The sequence below is a fragment of the Anomaloglossus baeobatrachus genome, chromosome 3 (genome assembly GCF_048569485.1).
Source record: "Anomaloglossus baeobatrachus isolate aAnoBae1 chromosome 3, aAnoBae1.hap1, whole genome shotgun sequence".
Classification (NCBI taxonomy): Eukaryota; Metazoa; Chordata; class Amphibia; order Anura; family Aromobatidae; genus Anomaloglossus; species Anomaloglossus baeobatrachus.
The window spans coordinates 483,367,165-483,393,933 of NC_134355.1; the positions used below are offsets into that span (position 1 = coordinate 483,367,165).

The 26,769-nt window shown below is 50.8% G+C and overlaps 1 protein-coding gene across 2 annotated transcripts in view; it reads right to left on the reverse strand.

The window, feature by feature from the left end:
* ECT2 (epithelial cell transforming 2) overlaps positions 1-26,769 on the reverse strand; it is a 303,927-nt gene that overhangs the window by 225,549 nt on the left and 51,609 nt on the right. The window contains exons 3-5 of one of the 2 annotated variants that reach the window (XM_075338549.1): positions 25,531-25,610; positions 25,324-25,416; positions 6,835-7,017 (exon numbers count right to left, since the gene is read on the reverse strand). In XM_075338549.1, the coding sequence (XP_075194664.1) occupies positions 6,835-7,017; positions 25,324-25,416; positions 25,531-25,610 (356 nt within the window). The remainder of the gene's footprint in view (positions 1-6,834; positions 7,018-25,323; positions 25,417-25,530; positions 25,611-26,769) is intronic. The other variant, XM_075338550.1, reaches the window with a different exon arrangement.

The window sequence follows — 26,769 nt, forward strand, 5'->3', positions numbered from 1 at the left end:
CCGAGAGGCGAAACCGGTGTTCAGGGAGGAAGGGAGTCCGACCCAATGAACCAGGATACGATCCCGTAGACAACGAGAGTGGGCCGGAGCCCACAAGACTGAGGGAATGCAGGACGTCATAGAACCCAGGGCCGATATAGCGCCTCGATGGGTCGGGCGCACTTGTCTGTGAAACGTCGAGAGTTTGGCCAGCAGCGTCAAACTGTGATCCTCTGGGGGAAGGATGCCTGTCTGGTTGAGGCCAACCCTGTAACGGAGGAAGGTGACCACCTCAGCCCTGATCTTTGAAAAGAGTCTTGGAGCCGAGGAGAACCCGAAGGGAAGTACCTGTAATTGGAAATGAAGCATGGCCCCTCCGTGCAGAACCGCAATTTTGAGGTACAAGGATGGAAGGGCACATGGAACTAGGCGTCCCTCAGGGCAATCGAGGCCAACAGGTGGTGGAGACCGAGCAGGGGAACAACAGATTTCACAGACTCCATTCATGAAACGTCGGTATCTTACCCGCTGGTTTGAAACGCTTCAGATAGATGATAATCCGGACGTCTCCAGATGGTGTTCTGACAAGGAAGAGACGGAGTAGTGACCTACCCCTACTTCCTGACTCGGAACTGAGGAAACGACCCCCGAATGGATTAACTCCCAAATCATCGAGCACAGGAGATCCTGAGAACCCTGTGACGACAGGGCTGTGACTCGGAGGCCTGGGGGGGTGGGGAGTCTACCAATAGACCCTCTGAGACTAGCTTGTAGGACCCATGAGCAGGCGGAGAAGGCCCGCCACTGGGGAAGAAAGGCAGAGAGCCGTCCCCCCACCCGAGCAGACTCAATGTTCGTCATGCTGAGGACTTTGTGGATGGGAAGCGATGAGAAAATTACTCCCCCCACCCCAAGGGTAGCTCCCATGGCCAGACTCCCCTCTCCCTTTGGGCTGGGAGACCCGAGGCATCGAGGGACGAAAGGACAGTTGCCTGGAGGGCGTCGGATCCGGCAGGCCTGACGATCAGTCGTCCTGTCCAGAATATCATCCAGGGCAGGCCCACCCTAAGTAACCCCTTAAACGGAAGGGAGCAAGCCTCAGTGTGGAAGTAGAGTCCCTACTCCAAGCCTTAGCCTAGAGCTTGTCTGTCCGAGTTAGACAAGACTGAGGTCCTGGCAGCCAGGCGGACCGACTACACAGAGGTACCTGTCAAACTAGTAGCCTTCCTAAGTAAGGGAAGGGAATCCAGTAACTCATCCCTAGGAGTACTCCAGGAATATGAGCCTCCACTGGTCGAGCCTCCGAAGGAAGGACAGGGGGACCCAAGAGGAGGCAATATGGGCCCGAATGGGAGACGAAGCCTCCCAGGACGTCTTCATGAGACTCCTGACCTCCTATCAGATCCCTAAGCTGGGAATTGGCCGCAAGGGGGAGCGCTGTTTGTATAGCGACCTTGGCCACCTGCATGGAAATCTCCCAAAGCAACCCAGAACTCTCCAGGGGAATCTGTGTCAGAGGACACTCCGGAAAGCTCCTCAGGGAAATCCCATTCCAGAGAGAAGATCCAGGACAGTAGCATGGACAAGAAACCCCCTTGCCCAGTGGTTTTCAGGCCCGCGAACATTTCGCCCTGAACGGAGGGGAGGACCTACTCATCCTCCAACCCCATAGTGCTCCCAACTGCTCCATTAAGATCCCCCAATCATCTGAGGGAAAAAGAAAAGACTGGTCAGGCCTCCCGGAGGAAAACCTTTATCGGGACCCACAGAGGCGGAATCAGCCTCAGGATCAGACGACTGGAGGTCTCTTTTTTGTGGCAGAAGGGTCAGCAGCAGGGAGGGAGGCTAGTGAGGCCTGAAGCTCCTGTATCATCATGGACCGCAGCTTGGCACAAGGGACGGTGTTCAGCCCTAAGCAGCTATACACACGATGCCTGCCCTCTCCACTCAATGGAAACAGAGAGGAGTCATCAGACCAGGCAGCCAGCCCATGCCCTGATACAGCAATATCCAGGAGCGTCCACTGGGATTCAACTCCCAAGCTCACACACCCAAGGCCATCAGCTACCAGTAGCCCATGGAAGGGACATACGTACCCTGCTGGCAAAGTTTCCCTCAGCCTTGCACACTTGTCAGACTTGACACATATACCAGCAGGCACATCCTCCTGGAACCAGAACGAGCCACCATGTCAGCCTGAAACCAGGCATAAGGGACCGTCCCTCAGCCTCTTACTGAGGCAGGGGGAAACGCTGGGCTCTCCAGAAGCAGAGGAAGACATGGCAGTGCACACAGAAGAATCCTTACCGTGGTTCTGATGCCTTCAGGGCAGCCTTCCTGTGGAAAAGGCCTGCCCCCCCCCAGCGACTGGTGACGTTCCCCGCCTCCCGCAGCAGGTCCCCGACAGGCCGTGGAAGCGACGACGTGTCCGTCACGCTGCCTCCGCAACCGGAAGTGCCCATACCGGAAGGACTCGAGACCGGAAGTCCCGCCCGCGGCAGCACTTCCTGGTCGCACTGCAGCGTGCATACAGAAGGCGGCCGGCGGCTCAGGGAGGACGTCGGCCGGGGAGCTACACAGCCTGCATCACCCCAGAGGAGCTCCGGAAGGCTGGAGCAGCGGTCCCCCACAGAGTGAGGGAACAGTAAGGGAGGAGCGGCGAAGGCCCGACCGATACTGCCCGGCTAAGGCAGGGGAAAAAAAAAAAAAAAAATGCATACTGCAGTTCGCCGGCCACCACAGTAAAGGAGAAAAACTAAAACCTCTCCATGCCCCATGGGGACAGGAAAGACACTGGCTATGGAAAGTGGGAGGGTCCTTTTAACCTCTATGTGCTTCCTGTCCCAATTAGGGCGTGGAGAGACAACCTCCTATGCTGTCGTGGAAGGGACTAGAGAAAGTTATACTCACAGTACCCAGATGATTAGCAGGAGGATCACTTACCAGAAGAACTGCAGAAGGAACAGAAGTCAAGCGAAAGACAGCTGTACAGGAGCAGCAGGCAGGACGTTGGACAGATCAGCAGAAGACCCAGGAAGAAGGACCCAGCGATGGAGGCAGATGTGATCGGGCCAGTGAAGACCTCGGACGACCCGGTGAAGGCAGGTAAGTGGACGTCGAGGGGAGAGCAGAGGGGGAGGAAGAGAGCAGAGGGGGAGGAAGAGAGCAGAGGGGGAGGAAGAGAGCATAGGGGGAGGAAGAGAGCAGATGGGGAGGAAGAGAGCAGATGGGGAGGAAGAGAGCAGATGGGGAGGAAGAGAGCAGATGGGGAGGAAGAGAGCAGATGGGGAGGAAGAGAGCAGATGGGGAGGAAGAGAGCAGATGGGGAGGAAGAGAGCAGATGGGGAGGAAGAGAGCAGATGGGGAGGAAGAGAGCAGATGGGGAGGAAGAGAGCAGATGGGGAGGAAGAGAGCAGATGGGGGGGGGGGAAGCAGAGGGGGATAGTGGAGAAGCAAAGGCAGAAGGAGGCAGAATAGAGATCACAGAGGAGGCAGGCAGATCGCAGGGGGAGCAGATCGGGATGTCTGGGGGCAGATCGCGGGGGACATGGGCAGGGGCCACAACGGGAGCGCGCAGGGGCCATCACGGGAGCGCGCACGGGCTGCAAGGGGAGCGGAATACTCACGTGCAGCAGGAGCTGGAGCGGTGACATCTGCGGCGTGGTACCACAAGTACCAGCCAGTGCACGCTGCAGACATGTTGGGGGAGGGCTTCCCAGACCAGAACAGGCCTGGGGAGGGCGGCCAGCTGCAGATCAGACCGCCCCACTGCACACTGATTGGAGCGATTCGTGCTATGACGCACAATCGCTCCAATCAGTGCTGCAGGGGCTGGGGGCGCCGTGTTTGAGGTCCAGCTATGATCTGCTGCAGCTGCTACAGCATCTCATAGGCGGATCTCACAGTATCGCACTAATTCAGGTATTTTTGCCGAAATCTGAGAACACGATGTGGTTGGCGGTTCAGATTTGAACAGCCAATCACATCGATCGTCTATGGAGGGGTGGCGATGCCACCCCCCCTGTGGTCAAGCAAAGGTCCCCTGCTGTAAGAAACAGCAGGGGACATCATTTGAAAGCCGTTGCTATGGCCACAGCAATCAAATGAACTTTAGGCAGTAAAGTTACGTCCCTGTTCGTTAAGTCACGTTAAAATAGGACGTAACTTTACTGCCTGTGGTTGTGAAGGGGTTAAGAAACAGTCCACCTGTGTGTAATTTATTTTCCGTATAACTACAGCTGTTCTGTGAAGGCCTCGGGTTTGAGAACATTAGGGATCAAACAGCAGCATGAACACAACAAAAGGTCAGGGATAAAGTTGTGTAGAAGAGTAAAGCGGGATTAGGATATTAAAAATAAAAACACACACACACACACACACACACACACACACACACACACACACACACACACCTCTGAATATGTCAAGAAGAGCCATTCAATCCAACATTCAAAAACAGTATTTTACAACTGCAAATCTACCAAGGCATTACAACACACTTCTAGAATGGAGAAGATTGAGAACTTCTGTTCTGCTCCTTCACCTCACAAAGTGCTCCAAATCTCTCATGCAAGAGAATCAGATCACACTATGTGGACACTGATCAAACTGTCAAATTGGCCAGATACCCTTGCATGACAAAATCTACAGCCCTGTGACCTTTAGTCATATACTCCACAAATCTGGCCTTTATGGAAGCGTGGCAAGCTATAAAGATGTCCTGTTTGCAAAAAGCCATGCGTGGGACACATCTAGCATGTGGAAGAAGGCGCTCTGGTCAGATGAGACCAAAGTAGAACTTTTTGGGCTAAAAACAAAACGCTATGTGTGATTTTAAACCTACTACACAGTATTGATTTGGCAGGGGCTGAATACCAATACACAATCACAATTTTCAGATATTTAAAGTTTTTACAAAACCATGCATCATATCCTTTTGCACATCATAAAAATTTGCTACTTTGTGTTGGTAGACCACAAAAATCCCAAGAAAACATTTACATTTGTAGGTGTAACATGAACAAATGTGGAACAGTTCAAAAGGTATGAATACTTTTTCATGGCACAGTACAGTATATCACAAAAGTACATACACCCTCACATTTTTTGTAAAATGGGACAACACTGAACATATGACAATTTGATACAATGTACAGTATTCAGTATCTAGCTTGTATAACAGTGTAAATTTGGTGTGTCCTCTAAATAACTCAACACAGTCAATGTCTAACCTGCTGGCAACAAGAGTGAGTACACCCCTAAGTGAAAATGGCCAAATTGTGCCCAAATAGCTACTTTCCCTCCAAGATGTCATGTGGCTCAATGTTATAAAGTCTCAGGTGTGAATGAGGAACTGCTGTCTTAAACTTGGCGTCATTGCCTTCCCTCTCTCATACTGGTCACTAAAACTTCAACATGGCACCTCATGGCAAATAATTCTCTGCAAAAAAAAAAAAAAAAATTGCTGCTGTAGCTAAAAATGGCCTAGGTTATAAGAGGTTTGCTACCACCCTAAAAGTGAGCTGCAGCACAGTGGCCAAGACCATACAGATTCCACTCAGATCAGGCCTTGCCACGGTCGACCAAATAAGTTGAGTACTTATGCTCATTGTCATAGCCAGAGGTCGTCTTCACAATAGACGTATGAGTGCTTAAAGCATTGCTGCAGAGGTTAAAAGGGGTGGGGGGTGTCAGCCTGTCAGTGCTCAGGCCATACGCCACACTCTGCATCACATTGGTCTGTTTGGCTGTGGTCCCAGAAGGAAGCCTCTTCTAAAGATGACTCACAAGAAAGCCCGCAAATGGTTCGCTGAAAACAAACAGACTAAGGACATGGATTACTGAATCCATGTCCTGTGGTCTGATGAGACCAAGATAAATTTATTTTATTCAGATAGTGTGAAGCAAGTAGCGGTAACCAGGTAAGGAGTACAAAGACAAGTGTGCCTTGCCTACAGTCAAGCATGGTGGTGGAAGTGTCATGGTTTGGGGCTGCACTAGTGCTGCTGGATGTGGAGCTACAGTTCACTGAGGGAACCACGAATGCCAACATGTACTGTGAGATACGGAAGCAGAGCATGATCCTCTTCCCTTCATATTCCAACATAACCCCAAACACACCTCAAACACAACCACTTCCTTGCTAAAGAAATAGAGTAAGAATGCTGGACTGGCCAAGCATATCTCCAGACCTAAACCCTATTGAGCATCTGTAGGTCATCCTCAAAAAGAAGGTGCAGGAGTGCAAGGTCTGTAACATCCACCAGCTCCTTGATGTCATCATGGAGGAGGGAAGAGGATTCCAGTGGCTCCTGTGAAGCTCTAGTGAACTCCATGCCAAGAGAGTTCATGCATTGCTTGAAATAATGGTGGATAAAACATTGACACTTTGGTCACAATTTGGCCATTTTCACATAGGGGTGAACTTACTTTTGTTGCCAGCGGTTTGACATTAATGGCTGTGATGAGTTATTTAGAGGACATCAAATTTACAGTTATACAAGCTGTACAATGACATTTTATCAAAAGTGTCATATCTTCAGTGATTCCAGCGATGTGTCACTTAGCCGCTTAGTGTAGTTTTGATAAAATCCCCGTTTAATCAGCAGTAGATCATTACAGGACTACTTGGCGTGCTGCCAGGTAGTCCAGCATATTCATGAGATCTGTGTAACTGCTAGATCTGCAGCAGAGAAAACATTAATTTTATCCAAATCACTGGAATCAGGGTCTGTGCCCCTACATTATGCTGCTCTCTGATGGGAGAGTAAAAAAAAAAAAAAAAAAAAAAAAAAAAAAGAAAAACCTGGTGACAGATTCCCTTTAAAGTCACAATATATCCAAAAACAACTGTACCTCTCCTTTTTGTGCACAGACAAGAATGATCGGTGGACCCAGCACTCGGCAGGCCGCTTTATAAAGATATCGAAAGGATGGGTGCTGGAAATCTGATATAACAAAAACGTTCTCAAACTCTGGTGCATCGGCCTCAGCATATTCTTCCACCGACTCCGTTGTGACATAAGGATGCTTGATTTCCTGGGGAGATGTGGGCCAAGAGATGAGAGATTAAACATAAGCCTACTACAGCACATAACACAGCAGGGTACATCGGTGCAGAGGAGAAGAGCAGCTGCCCAGAGCACCCCATCAGGCACTGCTCACATTTCTCTGACACCAATCTAACTGTTGTAACTGAAGCTGTGTCATCTGTCCCACAGCCCAAAATTTGCAGCGTATTTGATCCTTTCACTTAGTATTTAAAGGGGTTGTCCGACATAACAAAAATGTTTGAGTTTAAAGCTAATCTGTGCTGTATTGTCATATTAATCACCCCTACATTGTCATTTTTTGTTTTCTAACTTTTGTTCCTCTTGAATTATCCCTTTATTCTGTGCAGCTTCTTGTTTACATTCAGCTCCAGCAAACAATGATAGCTTCCTGTGCAAAACCTCCCAGTCACAGCTGGCACCGCCCGGCCTCACTGTCCAGCCCCACCCCAGTGTCCAGCCGCACCCTCTGCCCGCCCCCTGCACACACATTCCCTGTCAGTATATTCTGCCCCAGCACTGGACCCTCTCATCACTACAGGGCAGGACACTACAGGGCAGGACACTACAGGGCAGGGACACTACAGGGCAGGACACTACAGGGAAGGACACTACAGGGCAGGACACTACAGGGCAGGAACTACAGGGCAGACACTACAGGGCAGGACACTACAGGGCCAGCATTGCAAATAACAGCCCCACATCGGGCTGTGCACCACACACACACACACCACACACACACACCACACACACACACACACACACCACACACACACCACACACACACACACCACACACACACCACACACACACACACCACACACACACACCACACACACACACCACACACACAACACAACACACACACACAACACACACCACACACCACACACACACACACACACCACACACACCACACACACACACACCTACACACACACACCACACACACCACACACACACACACACACCACACACACACACACACACACACACACACCACACACACACACACACCACACACACACACCACCCACACCACACCACACACACACACACCACCCCATCAGGGAGTACAAACTCCACCCGTCATCGGTCCCCGCCGCTCCTGCACGTTCGCGCGCTGTCTGTGCTCTAGACATATCAGCACAGTGGTGATTTCACAGCTGTGCTGAAGAGAGCACAGACAGCGTGCAAGATGAGAAGCAGCGCTGCGCTGCTTCTCATCAGCACTTTCAAATGTACCGGCATCTGTGATCTGTGATGCCGGTATATTTGAATGTGTGATCCTGAGCAGGGGGGCCGGTGCTGGAGCTGACACCATGGCAGCTGCCGCCAGGCCCCGCCGCCAGGTCACGGACCCCCACAGCAGTGCAGGGGGAGGTGCGGGGGAATGTGTGGGAGGGTGCAGGGAAGGGGGGCGGGGCTCATCGCACTTTACAGCCAGCAGGGAGGCGACATGCTGTTTCCACATTTGCATGTCAACATGGCCCTGCCCATGTAGACATGAAATGACCGGAAGCAGCAAAATCGCGGCAGGAGCAGTCACATGACCGCTCCTGAGCCGGGGGAGAGGGGCTGACAGCAGGGCAGGTAAGTGGTCTCTATCTACTTACCTGCCCCAATGTAGCCCCATAGGGAAAGAATAAAAAAAAGCAAATTAAGCCGGATAACCCCTTTAAGGCTATGTGCACAGTAGAAAAAGGATTTTTCTTAAGAAAATTTCTTGAGTGAAGGATTAGCGCACCTGCGTTTTTACCGCGATTTGGTGCGTTTTCAGTGCGTTTTTACCTCTGGTTGCGCCCTGCGTTATTGTGCCATTATCTATGGTAACTAACGCAGGTAGCTGTAGAAAAGTAGTGACATGCTCATTCTTTTTCTTAAGAAAATCTACTGAAGAATTTTCTTAAGAAAAAAAACGCAGTGTGCGCACAGCTAATTCTTTTTGCCATAGGTTTGGCTGGGGAATGTCTGCAGAAAGGTTACAAGAATTTCTCAAGAAATTTCTGCAGCAAAAACGCAGGTAAAAAACGCAGTGTGTGAACACAGCCTTACATTGAACATGGCACGTGATCTGCAGGTACAGGAGGAGCGGAGAAGATGGATATCAAGATTTGCCAGAAGAGACTAAGGCTAGGTTCACATTTCCGTAAAATGTATCAGTAACAATCCGCGGCTCTGGTAAACAACGGCATCCGTTTAGCGGATTCCGTTGTGTCCCATAGACTTGTATTAGTGGAGGATTGCGACTGACTGACCTTGCGTTGCATCCGCTGCGTCTCATTCCGTCGTTTTTTGACGGATCTCCGGGCAGGAGCAACACAGAATGTAACGTTTTTTCTGGCCGTCAAAATTGACGCACCACGCAGGAATCCGCCGCAGTCCGTCACGCTTGTAATGGATACCTTTGGTGCTGGATTCTGTTGTAATACGTCTTACAACGGAATCCAGCGCTGGATTTCGTCATACTCTACTGAGCATGCCCAGCAGGTTTGGCACACCCACTGGGCTGTCCCAAACACAAACTGATCATGACTGATCCGTCAAAAAATGGACGCACAGCGGATGTAACGAACGCGAAGGATCAGTTTTTTCACAGGATACCTGTGAAAGGAATCCTGTGAAAAACACATCCGTTGTGTCAGTTGACATCTAAAAAACAACTAATTCGTTCCTGACGGATTTAAAACCACGGAAATGTGAACCTAGCCTTAGGAGTAGGACTCAGACTGCCCTATTCTGGTCATATTTCTTTGGTATTAGAAAGAGAAAGCCACGAGAGAAGCCTAAGACAGCACCAACTCTCCTGTGCTGGACCCACACCAGGGTTTAATACAGGCCAGAATACTACAGACCTAGAATTAAAATGATTCCAAACCCTGCACCCTCTCCTCAGGAATCCATTAAGTTGTCTTACTGTACTTCGGGATTCGCAGGAAACTGTTTGCAGTCACACAAGGGAGTCTTTACATCAGTGATTAGTACCCCCCCATTGACTGCCAAGTATATAAACAATTATAGCTATTAAAGGGAATTGTCACCACATATGATCTGTTTGACATTTGATGACTTGTTCTGGAAAAATCTTATCACTTTATATAAATGAGCTCTTCCAGGCTATGGGGCGGATGCTACCTGGAAGATTACTTATACTCTCTGGAGGCGGAGTTAACTGGGCGTTACCAGTGTGATGTGTAATGGCTGCTCCCACTGCAGAGCTGTGTGTGATTATAACTAACATCTGCAGGATCCTCTCTGCCTCAGCCTTTATCTCACAGGCAGCCAGGGTTGCAATATTGTTGCAATGAAGCAGACCTCAGGGAGACTTGTGACATGTCTGGGGCCGGAGTCTCAATGACAAATTTCATTTCTCCTGCTCATTGTCAGTTACTTGTCTTACACTGGTAACGCCCCTTTTATTTATAATAATCTCAGGAGTTATCTTCCAGGCAGTATCCGCCCCATAGCCTGGAAGAGCTCATTTATATAAAGCGATTTCTCCACAAGGCTTCTAATATGGAGACAGAAAGGTAATACTATGGTCCGCTTTCTATAACTTATATGCCCACAATAATAGGTTAGATAGGCAAATGTGGTGACAGATTCCCTTTAAGAGGCATACGGAATTTTTACCGCTATATCAGTATAACAATCTGCTTATGCGTAACATTTTATAAAAAATATTAATGGTGATGTCCCCTACTCTGACAACCCTGTCTCAATCACTATTTCCCCCTTATGAAATAATAGCTGCCATACTCCCCTCCGATGCAGGCGCCGTTCCAGCAGTATTGGCGCTGGCTCTCCTGAGCCCTGCAGATAATCAGCGCCCCTTTCAAGCACACTTCATGTTGAAGTAATTGACATCCAGAGGGATTGAGCTGCTGCTCTGACCTCCTCCGGTTTTGTGGGCTGTCAATGTGCTGGGGAGTAACTATACAGCGCTCAGTGAATAGCCTACAAGATAATATTTAAACGCTATTGACATGCAGATGACCCTATATCTGCAGGAATTTTGACATATCGCACCATAGCGCCACACCTATTCACACACATCACTTTGACAAGTAAGTAGCATTTTATGGAAGTTCCCTTAAAAAAAAAGAGAATTTTGTTTACTTACCGTAAATTCTCTTTCTCCATGGAGACCCAGACCATGGGTGTTTAGCTTCTGCCTCCGGAGGACACACAAAGTACTACACTTAAAAGTGTAGCTCCTCCCTCTGAGCTTATACACCCCCTGGTGAGCAGACCCAGCCAGTTTAGTGCAAAAGCTGAAGGAGAATAGCCACCCACAAGTAGAACAGAGCAAGAGCCGGAACAACCGGAGACTCTGTCCACGACAACAGCCGGTGAGAACACGCGAAACAAGAAAATTGCCAACAGGCAACAGGGAGGGAGCTGGGTCTCCCAATACGGAACTATAAGAAAAAGAATTTACAGTAAGTAAACAAAATTCTCTTTTTCTTTATCATTCCTTTGGGAGACCCAGACCATGGGACGTTCCAAAGCAGTCCCTGGGTGGGAAATAAACAGAAAAAACTAAGAAGTAGGCAGAACCTAACTTCACAAATGGGCGACAGCCGCCTGAAGGATGCATCTGCCCAAGCTCGCATCTGCCGAAGCATGAGCATGCACTTGGTAGTGCTTCGAAAAGGTATGCAGGCTAGTCCAAGTGGCAGCCTGACAGACTTGTTGAGCCGTAGCCTGGTGCCTAAAAGCCCAAGAGGCACCGACAGCTCTGATCGAATGTGCCTTGATCCCCGGCGGGGGAGGCACCTGAGTACTCTGGTAGGCGTCCGAAATGGTCGATCTAATACAACGGGCTAAGGTCGGCTTAGAAGCAGAGAGGCCCTTGCGCCGACCTGTGGTTAGCACAAAAAGAGAAGTGCACCGCCTAAGTGCAGCGGTGCGAGACACAGATCCGGAGAGCACGCACCAGATCCAGAGTATGCAGCGCTTTTTCAAAGCGATGAACAGGAGCCGGACAAAAAGGAAGGTAGGGTAATGTCCTGGTTAAGGTGGAAAGGAGAGACCACCTTAGGAAGAAAGTCCGGAGTCGGACGGAGAACCACCTTGTCTTGATGAAAAACCAAAAAAGGTGACTCCGAAGAGAGAGCAGCCAAATCAGAGACTCTCCTGAGGGAAGTTATGGCCACCAGAAAGGCCACTTTCTGTGAAAGCCGATACAAAGAAACTTCCCTAAGAGGCTCAAAGGGGGGTTTCTGCAAAACCGTGAGAACCAAATTAAGGTCCCAGGGATCCAAGGGCCGCCGGTAAGGCGGAATGATGTGAGACGCGCCCTGCATGAAGGTGCGGACCTGAGCCAGCCGAGCGAGACGCCGCTGGAACAGAACTGACAGAGCTGAGACTTGTCCCTTGAGAGAGTTGAGGGACAGTCCTAGCTGCAGACCGGACTGTAGAAAAGACAGAAAGGTCGGCAAAGAGAATGGCCAATGAGGATGGCCGTTAGAGCGACACCAGGACAGGAACATTTTCCAAGTCCTGTGATAGATCTTAGCAGAGGAAGACTTACGGGCCCGAGTCATAGTGGAGATTACTTCAGGAGGAATACCAGAAGCCGTCAAAATCCAGGACTCAAGAGCCACGCCGTCAATTTGAGTGCCTCAGAATTCGGACGGAAAAACTGACCTTGCGAGAGAAGGTCTGGACGGTCCGGGAGATGCCACGGCATCTCTACGGACAGATGGAGCAGGTCTGGATACCAGGCTCGCCTGGGCCAGTCCGATGCAATGAGGATGACTCGACAGCCCTCCATTCTGATCTTGCGCAGGACTCTGGGCAATAGAGCTAGAGGGGGAAACACGTAGGACAGACGAAACTGGGACCAGTCTTGAACCAGAGCGTCCGCGGCGAATGCCTGAGGATCGTGGGAGCGGGCCACGTAAACAGGAACTTTGTTGTTGTGACGGGATGCCATTAGGTCCACGTCCGGAGTGCCCCAATTGCGGCAGATTAACTGAAACACTGCCGGGTGCAGGGACCACTCGCCACCGTCCACGGTTTGACGGCTGAGATAATCTGCCTCCCAGTTTTCCACGCCTGGGATGTGGACTGCGGATATGGTGGACTTTGAGTCCTCCGCCCATTGAAGGATGCGTTGTACCTCCAACATTGCCAGGCGGCTGCGTGTCCCGCCTTGGTGATTGATGTAGGCAACCGCTGTCGCGTTGTCTGACTGGACTCGAATATGCCTGCCCACCAACAGGTGGTGAAAGGCTAGGAGAGCTAGAAGCACGGCTCTGGTTTCCAGCACATTGATTGATTGAAAGGGCTGACTCGGACGGAGTCCAAGTGCCCAGCGCTCTGTGGTGGAGACATACCGCTCCCCAGCCGGATAGACTGGCATCCGTGGTGAAGATCACCCAGGACGGGGCCAGGAAGGAGCGCCCCTGGGACAGAGAAAGGGGCCGAAGCCACCACTGAAGAGAACTCCTGGTCTGTGGCGACAGAGCCACTAACCTGTGTAAGGAGGAAAACCGCTTGTCCCAACAGCGGAGAATGCCCAGCTGCAGGGGCCGCAGATGGAACTGGGCAAAGGGAACAGCTTCCATTGACGCCACCATTTGACCCAGCACCTGCATCAGACGCCTGAGGGTATAACGGCGGGGCCTCAGCAGAGAGCGCACCGCCAGTTGGAGGGACTGCTGTTTGACTAAGGGCAACTTCACAAGTGCCGGCAAAGTCTCAAACTGCATCCCTCTGAGACTCTGGGTCGGAGTCAGAGTGGATTTGGGAAGATTGACCAGCCACCCGAATTGGGCTAGAGTGGCGAGAGTGAGCGAGACACTCCGCTGACAGTCTGCGCTGGATGAGGCCTTGACTAGAAGGTCGTCCAGGTAAGGAATCACTGCCAGCCCCTGTAGGTGCAGAACCGCAATCACTGCAGCCATGACCTTGGTGAATACCCGAGGGGCTGTGGCCAACCCGAAGGGGAGAGCCACAAATTGGAAATGATCTTCTCCGATTGCAAAACGTAGCCAACGCTGGTGTGAAACTGCAATTGGCACATGCAGATAGCCATCTCTGATGTCGATGGATGCCAGGAAATCCCCTTGGGTCATTGAGGCAATGACTGATCGCAGAGACTCCATGCGAAAGTGCCGCACCTGAACATGCTTGTTGAGAAGCTTGAGATCCAGGATGGGCCGGAAGGAACCGTCCTTTTTGGGAACTAGGAAGAGATTTGAGTAGAAACCTCTGAACCGTTCCCGGGCGGGAACCGATGCAATTACTCCGTTGGCCTGCAAGGATGCCACGGCCTGTGAGAAGGCGGCGGCCTTGGAGCAGGGAGGGGTTGAGAGAAAAAAATCTGTTTGGCGGTCTGGAAGAGAATTCTATCCTGTAGCCGTGGGAGATGATATCTCTCACCCACTGATCGGAGACGTGTTGAAACCAAGCGTCGCCAAAGTGGGAGAGCCTGCCACCGACTAAGGACATTGCTGGAGCGGGCAGATAGTCACGAGGAGGCTGCCTTAGTGGCAGCACCTCCTGCGGTCTTCTGTGGACGCGCTTTTGGGCGCCAGTTGGATTTCTGGTCCTTGGCTGAGTTAGTGGACGAGGCCGAGGGCTTAGAGGACGACCAGTTGGAGGAACGAAAGGAGCGAAACCTCGACTGATTCCTACCCTGGGCAGGTTTCCTGGCTTTGGTTTGTGGCATGGAAGTACTCTTCCCGCCAGTAGCTTCCTTAATGATTTCATCCAGCTGTTCTCCGAACAGCCGGGAACCAGCAAAAGGGAGCCCAGCAAGGTACTTCTTTGAAGAAGCATCTGCCTTCCACTCTCTAAGCCACAAGATCCTGCGGATAGCGAGGGAATTAGCCGAAGCCACCGCAGTGCGGTGAGAAGCCTCCAGCATGGCAGACATGGCATAGGATGAAAAAGCTGAAGCTTGGAAGTCAAGGCAACCATTTCGGGCATAGATTCCCTGGTGAGGGAATGCATCTCCTCTAGAGAAGCAGATATGGCTTTGAGAGCCCACACTGCTGCAAAAGTCGGGGAAAACGAGGCCCCCGCCGCTTCATATACGGATTTGGCCAGAAGGTCAATCTGGCGGTCAGTGGAATCCTTAAGGGAGGTGCCATCAGCCACCGACAACGGTCCGGGCTGAGAGCCTAGACACCGGGGGGTCTACCTTTGGGGACTGAGCCCACTCCTTGACCACCTCAGGTGGAAAGGGAAAACGGTCATCAGAACCATGCTTTGGGAAGCGTTTGTCAGGACAGGCCCTGGGCTTGGACACAGCGGCCTGAAAACTGGAGTGGGTTGAAGAACACACTCTTTGCCCTCTTAGGCGAGGTAAACTGGTGCTTTTCTGCCAGAGAGGGTTGCTCCTCTGATACTGGCGGATTGAGATCCAGTACAGAATTAATGGAAGCAATCAAGTCACTAACATCTGAGTCACTTTCGGACAGATCAATGGGGTACATGGAGTTAGCCTCAGAGCCCCCTGAGGGAACCCTACGTCTCCTTAGGACGACGGGGTCTGGGACCTGATGATGAATCCTCTGTGAGCTCCGGTCCTGAGAGAGCCCTAGCAGCAGAGGCACCCTGTGAGGGGGGCTGATGCATATTCCGCAAAGTCCTGGACAGAAGACCCATGGACTCAGCAAAAGACTGGGAGATAGACCTAGAAAAGGATTCTACCCAAGCCGGGGGCTCAGCCACAGGAGCAGGAGCAGCCTGAGAGACCACTGAGGGAGAGACTCCAGGCTGTGGCACCGCCAAGGTAGAGCAGGCATCACAATTTGGATAGGTGCTCGGTTCAGGCAGCAGGAGCTTACATGCAGCGCATACAGAGTAAAGCTTTGGAGCCTTACTCCTCGTGTGAGACATGCTGCTGGAGTGGGGGCTCTGCCAGAGAATGAACCCCAGAGAGTATATACAGAGGTCCACAACCGGAGCCGGTTGTGGCTTACCAGACCGCCGTGCTGTGCAGAGCGGTGTTGTGAGCCCTCCAGATCCCGAAGCCCGGACCCCCAAACACAGCACCTCAGCAGGGATGCAGAACGCAGACCAGCGCTGAGAGAACTGAGAAAATGGCCGCCGGAGCGAAGAGAGGTGGCAGGACTTTCATAAAGAGCGGGATCTGGAGGGCCATAGAGACCTACAGGGGAGGAGACACGCACAGCAGTGGGGAGTGTCCCTCCCCTGTGCAGAACGGCCGCCGGGAGGAGCCGTGCTGTCCCTCTGCATGAGTGACATGCGAGGGCAGTGAAACGAAACTAGGCCTCCGGCGAAGCCGGTGCCTAAATTTGAGCGGCGAGGCCGACGCGCAGGCACCATTGGCGCGGTTCTCGGGCGACAGCTAGAGAACCCGCCGGAAATGTCAGTAAATACAGTAAGCCCACTCTTCCCAAACAATAAAGCACAGGGACCCCCAAATATAAACGTCTCAGGTACTTAGCTGCTGAGACGCAGGGCCAGGTCCCTGGGGATGAGTGCTCCGGTCCAGCAGGGTCCTGAAGGGCTGCGGATGGAGACCGGTCTCCTGTCAGGCATGGAGACTGTGCTGGCTCCCACTTCAAGCCAGAGCCCAGGAGGGATGGTGAAGGAGCACGGCATGTAAGGCTCCAGCCTAGGAAATCAACCTTACAACACCGCCGACACAGTGGGGTGAGAAGGGACATGCCGGGGGTCCAGACGTGGACCTGCAGTTCTTCAAACTCATTCCAAAAGGAAAAAATCATATGAGAATGCATGTGTGGATGAATGCCTCCTGAACACAAAGCGATAAACTGGCTGGGTCTGCTCACCAGGGGGTGTATAAGCTCAGAGGGAGGAGCTACACTTTTAAGTGTAGTACTTTGTGTGTCCTCCGGAGGCAGAAGCTAAACACCCATGGTCTGGGTCTCCCAAAGGAACGATAAAGAAAAGGAATTTTGTGAACCCCCTCGCCCCGCATCACCTGCTCTCTCTTCCAATGGAGACACATGCACACGTTTGTGTGGAAAATAAGTCAGTACCAGAGTGGGGGTGAGATATAGATTATGATATGGATTTCAGGAGGCTAAAAACATTCCTTGAACTGCATTACCCATTACAGTGTATTGGATATGGGCAGCCAAATCCTTGTTCAGGCAGCTGTATCCCTGGTAATTTTGGGACTACTAGGTTACCCCTTCATGAATATCTGACCATTACCCAAAAAGAGAAAAAAACAGTTATTAAAAATGTGAGCGTTAACAGTTCACACCTATTCAGAACCCTGACCATTGAAGGCACAGGGACGACTGCCTGCTTCTGACTTCTGAAAGTTGCATAGTGTCAAGGGAACTTAGAGAAACTAATCAAATACGGATCTGGCCGAAATGTGTTAATGGTATTTTTAATGTACATAAATGGGCTTTTTAAATTTCTCTCCAAGTATATTAAGTGACAGCTAGTGTGTCCATCGTATGAGAGCCCTCAACATTGTATAATGGGCAGATATAGAAATGAGTCATTTTTCCTGTTTTAGTGCAGATTAAAGAATCCAACGTTATCATTTTGACAGTTGTGACCTTTCATGTCTTGATATTGTGTACTCAGTACTGCCCTGTAGGCATCAAACCTAGAACAGACCACAAAAGACTGACTGCGTCATTCAACCCACACTCCAGACAGAGCGCTCCTAACTTGCTGATCACACATGGATGGGCAAATTGGTCTTGCTCCTGTAATGCCCCTGGCAGCTGCTTTAGCCACGCTGAGTGCAGGCGAATGGCAATAATGAAAGAGCTACAATGGCCGCACGTGATCAGAAAGATGGGGCTTGGCTGGCAAAGAAGGGAATTTTGTTTACTTACCATAAATTCCTTTTCTTCTAGCTCCAATTGGGAGACCCAGACAATTGGGGTGTATAGGCTATGCCTCCGGAGGCCGCACAAAGTATTACACTAAAAGTGTAAAGCCCCTCCCCTTCTGCCTATACACCCCCCGTGCTCCCACGGGCTCCTCAGTTTTGGTGCAAAAGCAAGAAGGAGGAAAAGAATTATAAACTGGTTTAAAGTAAATTCAATCCGAAGGAATATCGGAGAACTGAAACCATTCAACATGAACAACATGTGTACACACAAAAAAACAGGGGCGGGTGCTGGGTCTCCCAATTGGAGCTAGAAGAAAAGGAATTTACGGTAAGTAAACAAAATTCCCTTCTTTGTCGCTCCATTGGGAGACCCAGACAATTGGGACATCCAAAAGCAGTCCCTGGGTGGGTAAAATAATACCTCGTGATAGAGCCGTAAAACGGCCCCTTCCTACAGGTGGGCAACCGCCGCCTGAAGGACTCGTCTACCTAGGCTGGCATCCGCCGAAGCATAGGTATGCACCTGATAGTGTTTCGTGAAAGTGTGCAGGCTCGACCAGGTAGCTGCCTGACACACCTGCTGAGCCGTAGCCTGGTGCCTCAAAGCCCAGGACGCGCCCACGGCTCTGGTAGAATGGGCCGTCAGCCCTGAGGGAACCGGAAGCCCAGCAGAACGGTAAGCTTCGAGAATTGGTTCCTTGATCCACCGAGCCAGGGTTGATTTGGAAGCCTGTGACCCTTTACGCTGGCCAGCGACAAGGACAAAGAGTGCATCCGAGCGGCGCAGGGGCGCCGTCCGAGAAATGTAGAGCCTGAGTGCTCTCACCAGATCTAACAAGTGCAAATCCTTTTCACATTGGTGAACTGGATGAGGACAAAAAGAAGGTAAGGAGATCTCCTGATTGAGATTAAAGGGGGATACCACTTTAGGGAGAAATTCCGGAACCGGACGCAGAACCACCTTGTCCTGGTGAAACACCAGGAAAGGGGCTTTGCATGACAGCGCTGCTAGCTCAGACACTCTCCGAAGTGAAGTGACTGCTACTAGAAAAACCACTTTCTGCGAAAGGCGTGAGAGAGAAATATCTCTCATTGGCTCGAATGGTGGTTTCTGAAGAACCATCAGCACCCTGTTCAGATCCCAGGGTTCTAACGGCCGCTTGTAAGGAGGAACGATGTGACAAACCCCCTGCAGGAACGTGCGTACCTGTGGAAGTCTGGCTAGGCGCTTCTGGAAAAACACAGAGAGCGCTGAGACTTGTCCCTTAAGGGAGCCGAGCGACAAACGCTTTTCCAGTCCAGATTGAAGGAAGGACAGAAAAGTGGGCAAGGCAAAAGGCCAGGGAGAAAAACCCTGAGCAGAGCACCACGACAGGAAAATTTTCCACGTCCTGTGGTAGATCTTGGCGGACGTTGGTTTCCTAGCCTGTCTCATAGTGGCAATGACGTCTTGAGATAACCCTGAAGACGCTAGGATCCAGGACTCAATGGCCACACAGTCAGGTTGAGGGCCGCAGAATTCAGATGGAAAAACGGCCCTTGAGATAGCAAGTCTGGTCGGTCTGGTAGTGTCCACGGTTGGCCGACCGTGAGATGCCACAGATCCGGGTACCACGACCGCCTCGGCCAGTCTGGAGCGACGAGGATGACGCGGCGGCAGTCGGCCCTGATCTTGCGTAACACTCTGGGCAACAGTGCCAACGGAGGAAACACATAAGGGAGCTGAAACTGCGACCAATCCTGAACTAAGGCGTCTGCCGCCAGAGCTCTGGGATCTTGAGACCGTGCCATGAACGTCGGTACCTTGTTGTTGTGCCGGGACGCCATGAGGTCGACGTCCGGCACCCCCCAGCGGCAACAGATCTCCTGAAACACGTCCGGGTGAAGGGACCATTCCCCTGCGTCCATGCCCTGGCGACTGAGATAATCTGCTTCCCAGTTTTCCACGCCTGGGATGTGAACTGCAGAGATGGTGGAGGCCGTGGCTTCCACCCACATCAAAATCCGCCGGACTTCCTGGAAGGCTTGCCGACTGCGTGTGCCGCCTTGGTGGTTGATGTATGCCACCGCTGTGGAATTGTCCGACTGAATTCGGATCTGCTTGCCTTCCAGCCACTGCTGGAACGCTTTCAGGGCAAGATACACTGCCCGTATTTCCAGAACATTGATCTGAAGCGAGGACTCTTGCTGGGTCCACGTACCCTGAGCCCTGTGGTGGAGAAAAACCGCTCCCCACCCTGACAGACTCGCGTCCGTCGTGACCACCTCCCAGGATGGGGGTAGGAAGGATTTCCCCTTCGATAATGAAGTGGGAAGAAGCCACCACCGAAGGGAAGCTTTGGTCGCCTGAGAGAGGGAGACGTTCCTGTCGAGGGACGTCGGCTTCCTGTCCCATTTGCGTAGGATGTCCCATTGAAGAGGACGCAGGTGAAACTGCGCGAAAGGGACTGCCTCCATTGCTGCCACCATCTTCCCCAGGAAGTGCATGAGGCGCCTCAAGGGGTGTGACTGGCCTTGAAGGAGAGATTGTACCCCTTTCTGTAGTGACCGCTGCTTGATCAGCGGAAGCTTCACTATCGCTGAGAGGGTATGAAACTCCATGCCAAGGTATGTCAGCGATTGGGCCGGTGTCAGATTTGACTTTGGCAAATTGATGATCCACCCGAAACTCTGGAGAGTCTCCAGGGTAGCGTCGAGGCTGTGTTGGCATGCCTCTTGAGAGGGTGCCTTTATCAACAGATCGTCCAAGTACGGGATCACCGAGTGACCCTGAGAGTGGAGGACCGCTACTACAGTAGCCATAACCTTGGTGAAAACCCGTGGGGCTGTTGCCAGGCCGAACGGCAGTGCCACGAACTGCAGGTGTTCGTTTTCTATGGCGAAGCGCAAGAAGCGCTGGTGCTCTGCAGCAATCGGTACGTGGAGATAAGCATCTTTGATATCGATCGATGCAAGGAAATCTCCTTGGGACATTGAGGCGATGACGGAGCGGAGGGATTCCATCCGGAACCGCCTGGTCTTTACGTGTTTGTTGAGAAGTTTCAGGTCCAGGACAGGACGGAAAGACCCGTCCTTCTTTGGGACCACAAACAAGTTGGAGTAAAAACCGTGGCCCTGTTGCTGAAGAGGAACAGGGACCACCATTCCTTCTGCCTTCAGAGTGCCCAGCGCCTGCAGAAGAGCCTCGGCTCGCTCGGGAGGCGGGGATGACCTGAAGAATCGAGTCGGGGGACGAGAGGTGAACTCTATCTTGTAACCGTGAGACAGAATGCCTCTCACCCAACGGTCTTTTACCCGTGGCAGCCAGGTGTCGCAAAAGCGGGAGAGCCTGCCACCGACCGAAGATGCGGAGTGAGGAGGCCGAAAGTCATGAGGAAGCCGCTTTGGTAGCTGCACCTCCGGTGGTCTTTTTAGGACGTGACTTAGACCGCCATGCATCAGAGTTCCTTTGATCTTTCTGAGGCCTTTTGGACGAGGAGAATTGGGACCTGCCCGCGCCCCGAAAGGACCGAAACCTCGACTGCCCCCTCCTCTGTTGGGGTATGTTCGGTTTGGGCTGGGGTAAGGATTTATCCTTTCCCTTGGTTTGATGATTTCATCCAAACGCTCGCCAAACAATCGGTCGCCAGAAATTGGCAAACTGGTTAAGCGCTTTTTGGAAGCAGAATCTGCCTTCCATTCCCGTAGCCACAAGGCCCTGCGTAGTACCACCGAATTGGCGGCTGCAACCGCCGTACGGCTCGCAGAGTCCAGGACAGCATTAATAGCGTAAGACGCAAATGCCGACGTCTGAGTGGTTATGGACGCCACCTGTGGCGCGGACGTGCGTGTGGCTGCGTCAATTTGCGCTTGACCTGCTGAGATAGCTTGTAGCGCCCATACGGCTGCGAATGCTGGGGCAAAAGAAGCGCCGATAGCTTCATAGATGGATTTCAACCAGAGCTCCATCTGCCTGTCAGTGGCATCTTTGAGTGAAGCCCCATCTTCCACTGCAAGTATGGATCTAGCTGCCAGTCTGGAGATTGGAGGATCCACTTTGGGACACTGAGCCCAACTTTTGACCACGTCAGGGGGAAAGGGATAACGTGTATCCTTAAGGCGCTTAGAAAAACGCTTATCTGGACAAGCATGGTGATTCTGGACTGCCTCTCTGAAATCAGAGTGGTCCAGAAACATACTCTGTGTACGCTTGGGAAACCTGAAACGGAATTTCTCCTGCTGAGAAGCCGACTCCTCCGCCGGAGGAGCTGAGGGAGAAATATCCAGCATTAGATTGATGGACGCAATAAGATCGTTCACTATGGCGTCCCCGTCAGGAGTATCCAGATTGAGAGCGGCCTCAGGATCAGAATCCTGATCAACTGTCTCCGCTTCATCAACCAGAGATTCCCCCCTCTGAGACCCTGCACAATATGATGATGTCGAGGGAAATTCTAAGCGAGCTCGCTTAGTCGGTCTGGGGCTGGGGTCTGTGTCAGAACCCTCAGTCTGGGACCCATGAGATACCCCGGGAGGACATTGTTGGTCCAACTGAGGTGGGCCAGGGAACAAAGATTCAACAGAGTCCCTGTGCTGAGATACCGGCCTGGACTGTAAGGCTTCTAGTATCTTAGCCATAGTCTCAGAGAGTTTTGCAAACTCCGTCCCCGTCACCTGGACAGTGTCAGCAGGTGGCTCCCCCTGGGCCCCTCTTAGCAGAGGCTCTGGCTGAGTAAGTGCCACAGGGGCCGAACAGTGCACACAATGAGGGTCAGTGGAACCTGCCGGTAGCGGGGTCGTACATGCGGCGCAGGCAGCATAAAAAGCCTGTGTTTTGGCACCCCTGCCTTTCGTGGGCGCCATGCTATTATCTTCCCTGAGCAACACAATAGGGTATATAGCCAGAAATCAACTGTGCACCATACAGTGTAAAATATATATACCATAAACATATAATGTTACACTACTGCACAATGGGGCTAGCACCACAGGTGCTGCTTACCACCCGCTTAAAGCGGTTGTGAGGCCACCAGAGTCCCTGCCTGGGTCTCCCAGACTTTGTCCCCCTCTGCAGCGTCCGAGGAGCTGACAGGAATGGCTGCCGGCGTCCTGAGGAGAGGAGGGAGCCGTGGGCGTGACCCAGAAAGTGCGGGAACTGGTGCCCGCACTGTGCACAGTGAGGGGGGTGGAGTATGCAAAGCATGCTCCAGCCCTCGGTGCTGCTCGTTCTGTGCAGCGTCCCGCCCTTCCCCTGCCTGTCAGGGCTGGGGGTGGGAAGAAAGGAAACTAGGCCGCAAAAAGCCGGGGACTCTAGTAATAAACGCGGCCGCCGTAAAAGCGCGGCCGGCGTGGAAGTCCCCGGCGCACTACAAGTCCCAGCCGCGCCGCGGTGTTTCCATGGCAGCGGCGGTCAGTGCGGCGGTCCCTATACATAAACACACTCAGCAGCGCTGAGTGTGTAATGGCACATATTAACCAGGTCAGCGCCGCGGTCCCCGGTGCACTAGCACACCCAGCAAAGCTGGAGTGTTGCTGTGCGCTGTCCCCACAGGGATACAGAGTACCTCCAAGTAGCAGGGCCATGTCCCTGAACGATACCCGGCTCCTATCCAGCAGGCTCCACAGGAGTTGTGGATGAAGCACGGTCTCAGTGCCTGGAGACCGATAGTATCCCACTTCACCCAGAGCCCGAAGGGGGATGGGGAAGGAAAACAGCATGTGGGCTCCAGCCTCCGTACCCGCAATGGATACCTCAACCTTAACCACACCGCCAAGAGTGGGGTGAGAAGGGAGCATGCTGGGGGCCCTATATGGGCCCACTTTTCTTCCATCCGATATAGTCAGCAGCTGCTGCTGACCAATCTGTGGAGCTGTGCGTGCATGTCTGCCTCCTTCGCACAAAGCAAAAAACTGAGGAGCCTGTGGGAGCACGGGGGGTGTATAGGCAGAAGGGGAGGGGCTTTACACTTTTAGTGTAATACTTTGTGCGGCCTCCGGAGGCATAGCCTATACACCCCAATTGTCTGGGTCTCCCAATGGAGCGACAAAGAAACAAAAGTGTAACACCGGACTTGCTGGGGGAGGATTTATCAATAATGCTATAACATGCAAATATGATGCAGAATGATCAAAATAGAGTATTTCCCTAGCCTCGATACAGACCTCTTCATTATGCTGCCTCCTGGCGGTCACACATCCCATTATCTCACGTCACAAAACAACATATGTGGTAAACAACGCTGTATTCCACAATCACACTCTCTCTATACTCTCACCATACAGGTATGTTTCTCTCTCACACACATATACACATTATTTATATACACACACACACACACACACACACACACACACACACACACACTAATATAAACTAATATAATATATAATATAAAATATATAATATAAACTAATATAATATATAATATCTCTCTCTCTCTCTCTATATGAATTGAAAATATGAAAAATGGAACCTGCATTACTGCCATGAACATATGAATAAAGAGAAATTTAGCTATTGAATTGATCATTGATCTCTATCTCTATCACACATACATATATACACACACATACATATTATGTATACATACATGTATACACACACACACACACATATACGAGAGAGAAGGTATGCACACCAGTGATTATGTAAGGGGAATATATGAAAAGCAGAAACTGCTGTGTGAATACTGACATGAAAAAACCAATAGCTATATGTAAGAATGAAAATATGAAAAATTGAACCTGCATTACTGCCATGAACATATGAATAAAGAGAAATTTAGCTATTGAATTGATCTCTCTCTATTACATACACACATACATACACGTGAGCATCATTTATTACAATTGTCACAATGTAGTAACTGGACTTGTTGCCAATAGCAATCAGTGGCGTAACCTGAATCTTGTGGGCCCCAATGTAGTGTCCAGCCAGCCCCCAAATATCACAGATATTTAGCTGTTCAGTCTTCTCATAGGGACCAAAGAAATGATTTGGACCCCCTACAATCTAGGGTTTGGGTGTGACCGCGACCCCTTCACTCACAACAGTTATAGCCCTGATACATAATTTGCAGGAACTCAAGGTTATGCTAACAGTACCCCCACCTACCAAGTGCCATTTCTATTGTCCGTGCCTTGGGACTCAAAAGGAGCTATCCGTACACCCCTAACAGCTATGACATTGCTTTTGTCAATAAGTCCAGTTTTGATAAATATGGTCAAATACATTTTTACTAGTTAATAAACACAGTACTGAAATGAAGGAGGGGGGGTGAACATTGGTATCCCATAGGATGTGCAATCATTCTGTAGGTGAAAAATATCCTTCACCATGAACCAAAGTAATTAACCCAATTACTGGAGAAGCCCAAGAACAAAATCTCAGCCAAGTGTTAAAGATTGCAGTGATAAAGCAGATGTCCTCCACAGTGTTAGTGGGGCCCTTTAAGAGCCTTTGGTGAGGTGCCGCATGCAAGATCAGCAGGTATGAAGGAGTGACCATACCATATTTACAAGGCTTTTTATAAATGATTCTCTGGATTTCTCATGACAATTTCCCCTTATCTTTATAACTGGAACTTCCATTAGCTTAACTGTCTGTGGAAAGGAAGATTCAGAGAATATTACAAAATACAATATATACGGTACTTGTGCATATAAAAAAAAAAAAGAATAATGATATCTCAATCTCTTACGGAGCAGGTCACACACCTCAAGAGCTTTTAATAGCGCGTCATTTCTTCCAGCATCCTGGACGAGAACCACTCTGGTCTCCACTTGTGGCATGTCTTCTGCAAGCGTAAGGAAAGCAAAGGTTAGTGTGAGAAAGTATCTACCAGTAATGGATAGCACGTCATCCCACATATGACTGTCAGCTCACATACTGCGCAATATAACACAGCAAATGGATGTTACTGGATTGTGTCCGCTGTGTTCCCGATCAGACTATATTGCCCAGTGACAGTATGGGAGTGTAACATGGGGATAGGAGGGCTCTCATAGCCAAAGAGCAGGCAAAAAAGACGAACCCTTTGAGATTGAGGTATTCAGAAAAGCAGTGCTAACACCACCCTCCCCATAAGGACTGATTCGGTGTATGCGGAGTCACTCAGAGCAGGTGAAGTTAGGCTACATGCGCACGCTGCTTCTTTTTCGTGTTCACAAACTGCAGCCAAAACTGCACCTTGTCAGAGAGAGCCTGGAAATGTCACAAAAAATGTAGGTGCTTTTTTGGTGCGTTTTTGCTGCTTTTTTGGCTGCAGTTTTGTCAACAATTGTTTCATGTATTTTTCAGTTCAAACAAGCCCATAAAGCTTGTTGAATTGAAAAAAAAAAAAAAAAAATTAGAAATAAATAAAAAAAACTGGCGTGCGGTCCCCCCAATTTTAATGCCAGCCAGATAAAGCCATATGGCTGAAGGCTGGTATTCTCAGGATGGGGAGCTCAACATTATGGGGAGCCCCCCAGCCTAACAATATCAGTCAGCAGCCGCCCAGAATGGCCGCATCCATTAGATGCGGCTGTTCTGGGACAGTACCCGGCTCTTCCAGATTTGCCCTGGTGCGTTGGCAAATCGGGGTAAGGCCTAAGCCACACGGCGAGAAAATCGGTGCGAGTGGAGTGCGATAAAACATCGCATTCCCCTCGGACCAATTCTAGCCTGTGTGACAGCACACATGAGCGATTATTTTCTCAGCCCTAATCGGACCAAGAAAACAAATCGCAGCATGCTGCGATTGTAAGCCGAGACTCTCTCTCGCACCCATTCAAGTGAATGGGGAGAAGAAAAAAAAAAAAAAAAAAAAAAAAAAAAAAAAAAAAAAAAAAAAAAAAAAAAAAAAATCGCACTGCACTCGCGGTACACCGGTGTACCGCGAGTGCAGTGCGAGAATGGCAATAGCCGGCTACGCAGGAGACAGGGAGATAAATCCCTCCCTCCCCTCATGAGTG